The sequence below is a fragment of the Erpetoichthys calabaricus genome, chromosome 15 (genome assembly GCF_900747795.2).
Source record: "Erpetoichthys calabaricus chromosome 15, fErpCal1.3, whole genome shotgun sequence".
NCBI classification, from domain to species: domain Eukaryota; kingdom Metazoa; phylum Chordata; class Cladistia; order Polypteriformes; family Polypteridae; genus Erpetoichthys; species Erpetoichthys calabaricus.
In genome coordinates, this window is record NC_041408.2 from 75838966 (window position 1) to 75851652 (window position 12687).

The window sequence follows — 12687 nt, forward strand, 5'->3', positions numbered from 1 at the left end:
TCAATACAAATTATTACTTTTTTTTTTAATTGATTTTTAAAGTTTGTGCTGTTTCACTACTATGCGGGCAGAGAAGCGGGGGACAGCTAGTTTTCTATTATAATATATTAGGGAAGGCAGTGATTAGTATTGCAGCTTCACAGATCTAGCGAGTTTTGAACAGGCCTACTCAGCCTACTAAAGAAAAACTAACCTCTTGAGACAGAGAGCTCTTTATGCTATCGTATGACATCTGTTCTGTTGAATCTGTTTCAGTTATCTTCCTCCCTTCATTCTGAACATTCAACAGAGTCCCACAAGATGCCTGTTTGTGCTTAATTTACAGCATATTTAAGTGTAACCTTCAAAATGCCAGTTTAACATCAGAAATGAAAACAGGCTCAAGAGTCATATGAGAATGACCAAATATAATAGAAGTGAGTTAGAACAGTTATTTGGTTGCTATATCGATCTGTAGCTGATAAGAAGGAGTGGAGTCGGAAGGCAAAGCTCTCGATTTACCAGTCAATCTACATCCCTACCCTCACCTGGGTAAGGACCAAAAGAATGAAAATGCGGGTACAAGCGGCCGAAATGAGCTTTCTCCGCAGAGTGGATGGGCTCTCTCTTACAGATAGGGCAAGAAGTACCGACATCTGTGAGAGGCTTGGAGCAGAGCCATTGACCCTCCGCATCAACAGGAGCCAGTTGAGGTGGTTCAGCCATCTCATACGGATTCCTCCTGGATACCTCCCTGTGGAGGTTTTATAGGCACGACCAGCTGGGAGGAGACCCTGTGGAAGAACCATGAGGCACTGGGAGGATTAGATCTCCCCGATGGCCTGGGAACACCTTGGGATCCCACAGTATGAGTTGGCAAGTGTGGCTGGGGAAAGGGATGTATGGGTCTCACTGCTAAGACTGTTGCCCCCGCTACCCGGCCTCGCATAAATGGTGGAAAATTAATGAATGAATGAATGAATATAAAAGAAAAAGTATACAGTGCTTGCCAAGATATTTCTATTCAGTTGCTTAGTGAGCCGAAAATTCTGTGATTGATGGAGCAAGTTCAATAATTACATGATGAGTACAAGGTTTGAGCACAGCACTGGGGGGCACCATCAGACTGGAATGGTACTGGTTTAGAATGTGTATGTACAAAATAAAGTGTGCAAACAAAAAGCACTCTTAAGATCTATGTATGATTGGCCTGTGCCAAAACTGTGCTCATACCAACAACTGAACAAAATGGAGCTTTCCAGAGTGAAAAAAATGTCTCATAACAACAATAGCCGCTCCACAGACCTGAAGCCAAACTCAAACCTCGTATCCCAAACTGCACTGAGTGGAAAAGCTGAGGAACTTTGAGAATAAAGAGAGGGGTTTGTTCTTAAATTTGGGGAGCTGCTGGCAAGCTTGGTAACTTTAGAGTTATTTGACGGAAAGCTGCAGGCAGAATATCTATAGAAACATCTATCTAAAAATAAAAATTAGAAAAGCAAAATACACTTTTCAAAGAATTCTCTAAATCCCATATTAACACACTTTTGCATCCAGGCCAGTTTAAATACAGGATTGACACATGGACATTCCTAGCATTACTATTAGTAAAAAGAAAAAAGGATAAAAGAAAGAAACAACATTCTTGGGTTTTACATGACTTATGCTTCAGTAGAATGAAAGAGAAAGAAAATCCTCTAAGGCTTCTAGACTGAACTGAGTGCATACTGTAAAAGATTAAAATGCAGCCGAATCTTTTGGTAAAACCAAAAAACAAACTGCATGAGCATATACAGCAGATGGTGTCAGATTCATCTCAGCAATTGTTCTTAATTGTGTCAAAACAGATAAACACATTTTCTTTATGGGTATGTGAGAGTAGAAATGAGAACTACACACACAGAAGTAACATGAAAGTGGCATCACATGAAAAATTAAAGACGGTAAACTTATGTGAGTGGAATTTCCCTCTTCTTGTTATTCAATCATGGAATTTTATCTACTCTCAATATCACAAAACCAAAGTGAAAAAGCTCTATACCCGTGGCCCCCAATAGAACCAGGGCGGTCGCCCCCTCGTGTTCTGGAGGAGGCACAAGCCCTCCTTCGGTTGTCCTGGGCATCCGGGCCGGGCATGAACCCCAGCCGGGTGCCACAGTCCATAAATATTTGGACAGAGACAACGTTTTTCTAATTTTGGTTCTGTACATTACCACAATGAATTTTAAATGAAACAACTCAGATGCAGTTGAAGTGCAGACTTTCAGCTTTAATTCAGTGGGGTGAACAAAACGATTGCATAAAAATTTGAGGCAACTAAAGCATTTTTTGAACACAATCTCTTTGGGTTTGGGTGACTGGTGCGCCCCCTGCAGACCACAATATATATATATATATATATATATATATATTATATATATATATATATATATATATATATATAAATATAAATATAAATATAAATATATTTGGTGTGGCTCAGTCAAGTTGGTGAAGCAAGGTACCTTTATTTGACAGATTCCAGTGGGATAAAAATGCTTCAGAGGGAACAGGAAGTGACCCATTTGAATGTTTTCTTCACACATCCCAGACGCCCACTCACGCTCACGAATACGCACACATTTTCTTGCTTTCCTGCACTTACCTGGCACACTAAGAATGGAGGGTGAGAAGCCTTCTGTTCCAATTATCTTCACACTGTTTTGTAGCCACGAGATCCTTACAGGATCGGGTGGGCCAACAGCTGCACATGAGAGATTAAATGGAGTATTTCGGGAGATGTTGACATTTTCTGGCTCTTTAAGAAAAGTAGGGAGTCCTAAAAATGGAGCAAATTCTACATTAAAAACAAGAATATACACATTCCACTTATGCATATTGTGTGACATTGTCAATTTGCATTTTCTTTATTCCAAGATAGACATTTAAATTTGTGTGAGACCAAATGGTTTGGTAATTATACTTGCAAATGACATCTTCTGTAAATCCACTAGTTGGTGGTCTGAACACTGTCACCAAGCTACTACTACTGGTACCAGTTTATTTTCTTTCTGAAAAGCAATGATGTAGTTTTCACTTTCATACTCCAAGCCAGAGGTTTAGAGAAAAAAAAAATCAGTGTAATTATTTAATACTTAGTTTATTCTTAGAGGTTTAAACAGCAATCTCTAAATGGGAGCAGCCAAAGAAGAAGAAAAAGAAGAAGAAGACGAAGAAACCAAATACAAAATTCCTATAGCAAAACAAATCAGAAACTGGGAGACATCATTTATACTTTGCCCTTATTTGTACTCCGTTTATCTCCTTAATAACCTCAGAAGCACTAGATGCTTAATAATACATGTCGTTTATTGTAATGAGGAGGTCATAAGTAGTAGATCTGCGTTTTATTTATTTTACACATGTAACATATACTTTGTCACTCTTCCAAGTGAAGCTGAATAGAAGAGCCGGTATTTAACATTTTTGTTGTTTATTAAGTTTCCATCTTTTGTTAATTCTGTTTTTGGCATACCTTTGAATGTACAATTATGTGTTACTTTAATTATTTAATTTGTAAACATTGTGCGTCTGTTCTTTGAAGGCATTCCTTGTGTTTTGTGGGTGGAACATTTCTTTCTATGGCACGTTTTCAAACAAATGATGTAGCTCTAAGTGCTTTACAAGATGAAGGAAGAAAAGTTTATAAAAAATAAAAATATAAAAATTAGATTAGGCAATACTAAGTAACAAAGAATAAAGTAAGGTCTGATGGCTGACAGGACAGAAAAAACAAAAAAAACCTCCAGAGGGCTGGAGAAAAAAAAAAAACAAAATCTGCAGTGGCTCCAAGGCCATGAGACCACAAAGCCCAAACTGGGCAAAACGGGTCACAGATAAAGGACCATCCTCAGTCTTTATATTATGAAGCTGATAGTTCAGTACTTCACTGAATTTTTTAAAGTGCACTAATTGTAAGTTTTGATTTTCTGTAATTTGGATTTTGCTTTGGTTTTTGGGAACTCTGATTGTTGGATTATATATTACAAATTATTTGCTCTGGATTGTCTTTGAGGCAAGTTCCTTTGCCTTATTTTTCATCTATTCTCCATTTTGTGCTTCTTTATGTATTTACAAATAAATGTCCTTAAGCCAGAGAGGTTTTAATGGCTTTTCTTCTCCCTTGAAGGGCATTTTTGATAGTTTTATGTACTTTGTATTTTAAAAGCCTGTTCATTGTTTTTTGGGACTGGTTAGGCAGATGCCTGCCTTTGGAGCTGTGAGGTCAGGCTGCCTGGGGTGAGCCCTATTCTATCCAGGCTCAGGAAGACCCTGGCTTGGTTTAGGGGTCTTTTTCAAAGCCTCACTCCCTTTCAAAATTGGGATTGGCACTCTGATCACAACACCTCTCTCATCTTGAGTCACGCACATTATGTGGATTACAATTTTAAAATGGTCCCAATATGAGTGTAGCCAATAGATTGGCAACCTGGGCTGGGTGGTTCATGCCTTACACTCATTATTTATATTATAAGATCCTTCCCTAATTCAATAGAAATTGAAAGTACTATAAAAAAAGTGTTTCATGCGTTCTGAATCATAGTTGAACGAGAATTAAAATGTGCGGCTACATTAATAGATTAATATTTGATGAGTTCAGAAAGGGAGTAAATGATAAAAAAAGACTCACCTAATACATCAATTTGGATAGGACTGGATTCAATGTTTGTATTATTTACTCTCAGTCGACATTTGTACTCCCCAGCATCTGAACGCTGCACGCTACTTATGCTGAAAGGAATCAAAGCAAAATCATTAATGATGAGAAATGCGGACAATGATCAAATGCAACAGTGCAAATCGGTAAGAATTTTCTTTTAAGAGAAGTTAAATGTCTATTTTATAGTTATGAATACAATGGATTTTTTAAAAATCTACAGTTCATTTCAGTATGAGTTTTAGTAATAAATTTTAATTTAAGTCACAATTTAGGCACTGTTCACATTGTTTTTTTTATAGGTACTTGGGTTTTCCAAAGACACACACAGTAAGTTACTTGGTGACTCTAAGTCAGTTACATGTTGGTGTGTGTGGCTGGCCCTAGTGTGTACTATAATGGACTGGCACCCTGGCAATGATGCTGTGAAAACTACCTCCATATCACCCTGTCATTAGAGCAGCAGGTTTAAAAAGTGAATAGACATGTTGAAGTAGAGACTTTGTGGCACCATAGGTGAGTGATGCCAGCTCCTTTAATCTACAGAGACTGCAGAAAGTATGCAGACCCCCTTCACTTTCCACACATTTTGCTATGTTGCAACTTTGTGCTAAAATCATTTAAATTAACTTTTACCCTCCTCAAGAAACCCCAGAATGACAAACAGAAAAAAAGATTTTAGAAGTTTGTGTATATTTATTAAAAGCTGAAATATTCCATCAACACAAGTGTTCAGACCCTTTACTCAAATCTTCACTGAAGCCCTTTTGGTAGTGATTATGGCCTGGAGTCTTCTTAGGTTTGACACAACAAGTTATACACCCCTAAATTTGGGGATCTTCTGCCATTCTTCTCATCAGAATCCTCTCAGGCCCTGTCAGGCTCCATCGAGACCATCAGTAGACAATTGTTTTCAGGTCTTTCCAGAGATGTTCAATTGGGTCTAAGCTCTAGCTGGCACTCTCTGAAACATTCACAGAGTTGATCATAAGCCACTCTTTTGTTGTCTTTGCTTTGTGTTTAGAGCATTGACCTGTTGGAATGTGAACCTGCAGCCCAGTTTGAAGTCTAAAGTGCTCTGAAGAAGGTTTTCATTAAGGACATTTCTGTACTTTCTCCGTTCAGCTTTCCCTCAATGCTGATTAGTCTCTCTGTCTCTGGTGATGAAAAACAACCCCACAGCATGGTATTAATAAAGTGATGAACACTGCTCTGGTCTCCTTCACACGAGACACTTAGAATGGAGGCCACACAGTTTCATTAAACCAGGGAATCTTGTTTCTCATAGTCTGAAAGTCCCTTATGTACCTTATTGCAAACTCCAAATAGACCTTCATAAGTTGTACAGCCATAAAGCCCAGATTAGTGGAGTGATGCACTGGTGGCTGTCCTTCTGGAAGTTTCTCCCATCTCCACACAAGTTCTCTGAAGCTCAGCCAGACTAACCAACAGATTCTTGGTTCCCTCTCTTACCATAGCCCTTGTCCCAAAATTGTTCAGTCTGGCTGGGCTCCCAGCTCTAGGAAGAGTTTGGTTGTTCCAAACCATTTCCATTAAAAAATTATGGAGGCCACTGTGTTCTTGGCAGTGTTTAATGCAGCAGAACTTTTTTTGTAGTCTCTCCCAGATCTGTGTCTTAAAACAGCGCTGTCTCCGAGATCATCAGGGACTTCTTTGGACCTCATGTCTTGGTTTTTGTTGTGATACACTGTCAACTCAAGGACCTTCTGAGACAGGTGTGTGCCTTTCCTAATCATGTCTAATCAATTGAACTGACCACTGGTTGACTCCAAGCAAGGCATAGAAACATCTCAATGATGATCAACAGAATGGGAGGCACCAGGACCAAATTTTAAGTGTCATAGTAAAGGGTCTGAATACTTGTGTCAAGTTTTCATTTTTAATACATTTGTAAAAATGACTATGATCTGTTTTTACTTTGTCATTAATAATAATAATAATCATCATCATAATAAGGTCGCTTTACATACAGAATAAAAAAAAAGACAAAAGTTCGTCGAAGAGGAACAACTTGACTTGAGATTTAAAGGTGGAGAAAGAGGAGCAATCTTGGAGAGACTGGTGTTTGGGACAGTAAGGAGATTATTGGGCATTGAATGTTGTTTGATGAAGGAAAAAATTAATTTAAATGATTTTAGTATAAGGCTGCAACAAAACAAAATGTGTAAAAAGTGAGGGAGGGGGGTCTCAGTACTTTCTAAAGGCACTGCACCTTTCATCCATCTGCCTGTCGTTACTGCATATCTGCAAAGCGAATTCCAGAGTCACCTTCTCAAAGGTGCTCTTCCTTTACATTGTAATGCATGTGTGTATCTAATTACCACAACACCCCCACCAAATGTAACATTAAGAGGGGCAGGTATTCATGTAGCTGCTCCTAAATCTCTTCCTCAGGTTCTTTCCTGTCACAATTAAAGGGGTGGACCAATTATGACAACACCACTACTGAAACAAATATTTTAAGAGTGGCTGAATTAAATGAGATGGGCCTGAGTGCAGCCTGCAATACCTATGACGCAGGTCAGGTAACACCCACAATGTCAGTCGCAAAACATCAGATAACTCTCCCACGACCTGAATCTTAACTATGGGGTAACGGGGCCCTAATCTTAACTATGGGATAACAGGGCACTAATCTTAACTATAGGGTAACAGGGCACTAATCTTAACTATGGGGTAGCAGGGCACTAATCTTAACTATGAGGTAATGGGGCCGTAGTCTTAACCATAGTGTAATGCGATGGGCAATTCGTGAAAGACGTTGAGGTTGTTTCGTGATGTTGGGCTGTTACACGACTGACCTCATAGGTACTGCAGTCTGCGACTACACTCTGTTGAATTAAACAGGGAAGTTTGAGCGCATTTTAAGGGACTAAGTTAAGAATTAAATGGATCGACAATCAAGTTTACACAAAAGATTGAGCTCAAAACGTTACCCAAAAGGGGAAAAAATAGAAGCAAAGAGTAATAAACTCACACACAGAACCTTTATTAGCACTGGGACAATTTTGGAATCAGCTTAACCTGCACATATTGGGGACATAGGAGAGAAACCAGAGCACATGTAAGAAAACCTACAGAAAAAAGTTAGAGAGAATGTGCAAACTCAACAAGGACATTAACTGGGCACAGGTTTCAATCCTTGAACAAATGACCCTTGAGGCACCAGAGTTACTTACTGTGTCACAATGCCACCCATAAAAAGCAAAACACAAGAACTAAAAAATGATAAGAGGAAGATAAACCAATTCTAAAATAATAAACTCTAATTGGAAATACTAGGAGAAAGTAAAACCCAAAAAAACAGAATCCAGAGTAAAAGAGAGAACTGTTACACAATGTCATAAGACCCACTGGTAGATTTCTGAAAGTAAACAAGAATTGCCTAAATAACTCTATAAAGTACAGCATATAAGGAAAGCTAGAATTACTAGTACATAACCAGCGGCCAGAAAACCAAGTCAAGAAAATATGTCTTTGCTTCATCCAGATACATTAAGTACATGCCTATGAATTAACAGTCATTAGGCCTGCCTCTGGTTGGTTTTCAGTCAGACCAATTGAGCATCATTAAGGAGCTCCATGTAATGAATTATTTAACATTCTATATGGAGCCCAAGCTGAGATTCAGATTCCACTAAACAAAGTCAGATTCAATAAAGAGTTAAGGGAAGGCGCCATGTGCAGTGTGGCAGCTCTGAGGCTAAGGATCTGCTCTGGTATCTAGAAGGTTGTCGGTGTGAATCCCCATTACTGTCAAAAGAGATTCTACTCTGCTGGGCCCTTGAGTAAGGCCTTTAAACTACAATTGCTCCAGGGGAGTTGTACAATGGCTGACCCTGTGCTCTGACCCCAAAGGGGTATGCAAAAACTAACAGTTTCCTAATACAAGAAATTGCATAAAGCAAAATAAAGAACAACAATGCTGGCCAGACTATCAGTGCATTTACAGTACATGTGCTTTAATAACCCGGTTAGTCACACAAACCTGGTTTCTAAAATGCCATGTAAACTTTCATTCCAGTTAGAGAAATGGGGAGATTGGTCTCTGAGAATCCTGACTAGCAGAAATAGATTTCTCTGCAAGTTACCCAGTTATGTGGCCATGTAAACTGCACTTTAGTTTATTAATGGACACCGTTGTTTATTTTAATAAAAGCACTTTTGCTCTTTGGGCAACACAGTGGTGCAGTGGTAGTGCTTCTGCGTCACAGCAAGGAGACCAGGGTTTGTATCCCAGGTCCTCCCTACATGGAGTTAGCATTTTCTCCCGATGTCTGCGTGGGATTTGCTCTGGGTGCTCCAGTTTCCTCCCACTGTCCAAAGACATGCAGGTTAGGTAAATTGGCCCTAATGTGTGTGTGTGTGTGTGTGTAGGCCCTACGATGGACTGGTGCCCTGTCCAGGGTTTGTTCCTGCCTTGTGCCCTATACAGGATGGGCTAGGCTCCAGCAGACCCCTGTGACCCTGTTTGGGACTAAGCAGATTAAAAAATGGCTGACTGACTTTCACTCCTTGCCCCACCTCTGCCTCTTATGTGTCCCCATCTCAGTACCTGACTATCAATGTTCCAGGGTTCAAGAAGTATGGCAGCTACAGCCAACCAAGACCATCACAGTAGTATTTAATGGTCTCCCCATATTGGCCTGGATTTCTAGTTGCATGCTGTCTGATCAACTAGTAATTCTGAACTGCCCCAGCATTAGAATGCAGATGCAAATGTTTTATGCCCTGCAATGGGGTGGCATCTGACCTGGAGGGGTAAAAATCTTCATTCTGGAACTGCAGAAACTATATTTAAAGCAGCCAAGGTGTAAAGATTTTGTGTTGCTCAGAAGGTATGCGGACGACCAGTAAATGCAAGCTTTGGGGTTATTAAACACACAATTAATGCTGTTATATGTTATCTCAATCTATGCATGCTTGCTTTCATTTTTATCTAAGTGTGTAATCTTTGCTTTGAATGAGTGGATAGTTTACAACCTAACAGAAAAAAGAGCAAGAGATTAAACGGATAAACCACCCAAGATCAAAGCACAGCTGTCCATCAACAAAATTCCTAACCAATCATCTGTGTGTAACATCACAAAGTCCAGAACGCCATGTTGCTTTCGGCATAATGTACAGCCTGTCTGAGAGTATTGAGGAAAGAGAAAGAGTTGCCAGAGAGAAAGAGACATAAGAGGAGCAAAGGGAAGGACAGAGGGACTCCATTCACCTGAGCGTCAAATATGTTGTCCAGACATCAGCTCGACTACTGAATTTAAACAAGTCTGCCAGGACGACAACTTCTTTTGACACTGATGTTACCTTTATTTTTAATTTTCAGTAAGCTTTCTGACTTTAAAGCAAGGGTGCATTCTCATTTAGGACTATACATCCAGGTGTCGCTATCCATTTGTAACTTCTGTTATATTTTCTTCTGCTGCTATTATTATACTCTTATTAAATTATACTTTGTTGTTACATTTCTTCTTTATCTTAAGTCAATGAAGTAATAAAGTAAATATAGGACATCTGGCGTGAAGAGACTGCCACTTCCTTTCTCACAGAGTTAGCAAGCTGAGGAGAGACGTCCTCGATAGAGAGAGTACTGTGGAAGTGATGCATTGTTGGCTAGTAAGTGGCATTCACAAAGGTGTATCAGTTCCTAGGTCATTCGTGGGAGACCAAAGTAGCATTTAGGTCTGGGTTTCATCTGGGGACACCTGTATGGTGTTCATGCCAAAGCTGACGAGTTCCTGTGTGGAGTACTGAGGAGTGATAAGTTGTGCAGGCCTCACTCATAATCAGTACTTAATGTGGATAGGGTCTGTGTGTGTCTGTGTTAAGGGTGCAAAAGTAGACCAATCCAAAAGTGAACTTGGTGAGTTCCACTCACCCCATGACAATACAGCATCCTTCGTAGCATGTGCTCCTTCTTCTGCCTTTAAACTTAAATGGATGTATATGTGCATAATAACTGAAATACACAATAATGCTTTTTGTGTTGGGGGGCACGGTGGCGCAGTGGTAGTGCTGCTGCCTCGCAGTAAGGAGACCTGGGTTCGCTTCCCGGGTCCCCCCGCTTAGAGTTTGCATGTTCTCCCCGTGTTTGCGTGGGTTTCCTCGGGGCGCTCTGGTTTCCTCCCAAAGACATGCAGGTTAGGTGCATTGGCGATCCTAAATTGTGCTTGGTGAGTGTGTGTGTGTATGCCCTGCTGTTGGTTCGTGCCCTGCCTGGGGTTTGTTCCTGCTGGCTGGGACTGGCTCCACCAGACCCCTGTGACTCTGTGTTAGGATATAGCAGGTTGGACAATAACTGACTGGCTTTTTGTGTCAAAAATGTAATCTCGTGCTTAGAATGGAGGGATGAAAACCCAGCATCAGCTGTTTATTACATCACTTTGGTATACACTAAAAAGCAACATGGAAAACAGAATCATCCTTACTAGACATACTAAGAGATTGCTCTGTGATAAACTGGTCAAAATTTGGAAACACCAAGATGTCTAAAGATACAGAAAAACATCTTCACATCAATGTAGGGCATTAAGCTAGTAGATAAGATGAAGTTGAAGAAAGTTACCTGCAAGTCGAGACTATGGTGGAGACTCCTTTGTCTGTAGCTTGCAAATCTTTCATTACCATTTTGCTCCCATTTATCTCTTGGCCATCTTTGATCCACTCAATGTTGAGGTGATGATTAACCTCATACAACTCAATTGAACAGTTAAACCTAATTTCAGTTCCTTCCGAAACGTGAATTTTTCCAACAGTGGGTTTAAACGTCAGTCTTTGGTTCTCGTCTGTGTCCATAGTTATCTTTGGCTCAGTGGTGAAATTAACATACGTGTCTGTAACGCTGCGAATGTCTAGCTCACTGCTACCTAAAATGAAAAGAGAAGCACAAAATTATTAATCCATTTATTTTCTGAACCCACTAAGTCATTAGGTGTAGAGCAGCAAATAAATCTGACTAGAGCATGAGCCCATCACCTGTCCCATTAACAAAATAAGACACAGGGTCAATTTAGAATGACCAATTAATCTAACATACGTCTTTGGGATGTGGAAGGAAAACCAAAGTATACGCTCCTAAAAATACTGGTTCTTTAATAGCACTTTATGGTCCTTTACTAGGTTGAGTGGTTCCTAGTAGAACTATTGCTTGACAGTGCACTACTTCATTGAAGGACGGGTTCTTTGCATAACAAGTTGCTTCTTTGTGCTTTGAAAAACTTCCCAATATTTGTGAAAAAAATCTTTAATGTATGGTAGACTACTGAGCAGACACTAACAGATTAAGAAAGCCTGGACTTAGCCTATATTAATGAATAGTAGCAAAAGTCCTTTCAAAACCATGAATTATTGGCATTTCATTCTGTTACCAAATCTGTTACCATCTACTCATGGTTATTTACTGTGTGGAGCCTGTAATGAATCTTGATAAGTAGATGTTCTTTCTAGAACCTTCATTTGGAATGGTTCTTTTGAGAACCAAAAATGGTTCTCCTATGGCCTATGGCATTGCTTTGAAAAACTGACACCTTTATATTTAAGAGTGGACATTGAAAAATTAGTGGACATAAGGAGACGGCTTTGTCTTCTCTACAGTAAATCCTTGCTATCCGTGGATTCTGTTCCCACAGATTTGCTTTTCTGCTATTACAAAAGTATAACCCATTCTGTGACCCCTATGGCTTACTCCCCTCTATTAGCAGCAAAGCACAGCACAAAAAATAATTCAGATAAGTGTGGGATTAATCAATAACAGGTCTATGATGCTCCTAGATGTCCAGGGCTGCACATATGATACAATGAATGGATCGATGTGTGTCTACCTGCTACTGAGAGTTGTGGGTAAACATTGAACCCCATTTGTGATGGGGACTGAACCTTGCAATTGTTTCCATGAATGAGGAATTCCCAGTAGTGCAGTTCATAAGCTTGCACTAAGAAAGTCCCTGCCCTTTGTACACATTGCCCGTCGCTGCTACCGATTTGATGGT

The 12687-nt window shown here is 39.8% G+C and overlaps 1 protein-coding gene across 2 annotated transcripts in view; it reads right to left on the reverse strand.

Moving 5' to 3' along the window:
- mertka (c-mer proto-oncogene tyrosine kinase a) overlaps nucleotides 1–12687 on the reverse strand; it is a 171876-nt gene that overhangs the window by 129652 nt on the left and 29537 nt on the right. For both annotated transcript variants that reach the window (XR_007933607.1, XM_028820523.2), the window contains exons 2-4: nucleotides 11265–11565; nucleotides 4649–4749; nucleotides 2624–2797 (exon numbers count right to left, since the gene is read on the reverse strand). Coding sequence is in view for 1 of the 2 variants with exons in the window: in XM_028820523.2 (XP_028676356.1) it covers nucleotides 2624–2797; nucleotides 4649–4749; nucleotides 11265–11565 (576 nt within the window). In the remaining variant the exon portion in view is untranslated. The remainder of the gene's footprint in view (nucleotides 1–2623; nucleotides 2798–4648; nucleotides 4750–11264; nucleotides 11566–12687) is intronic.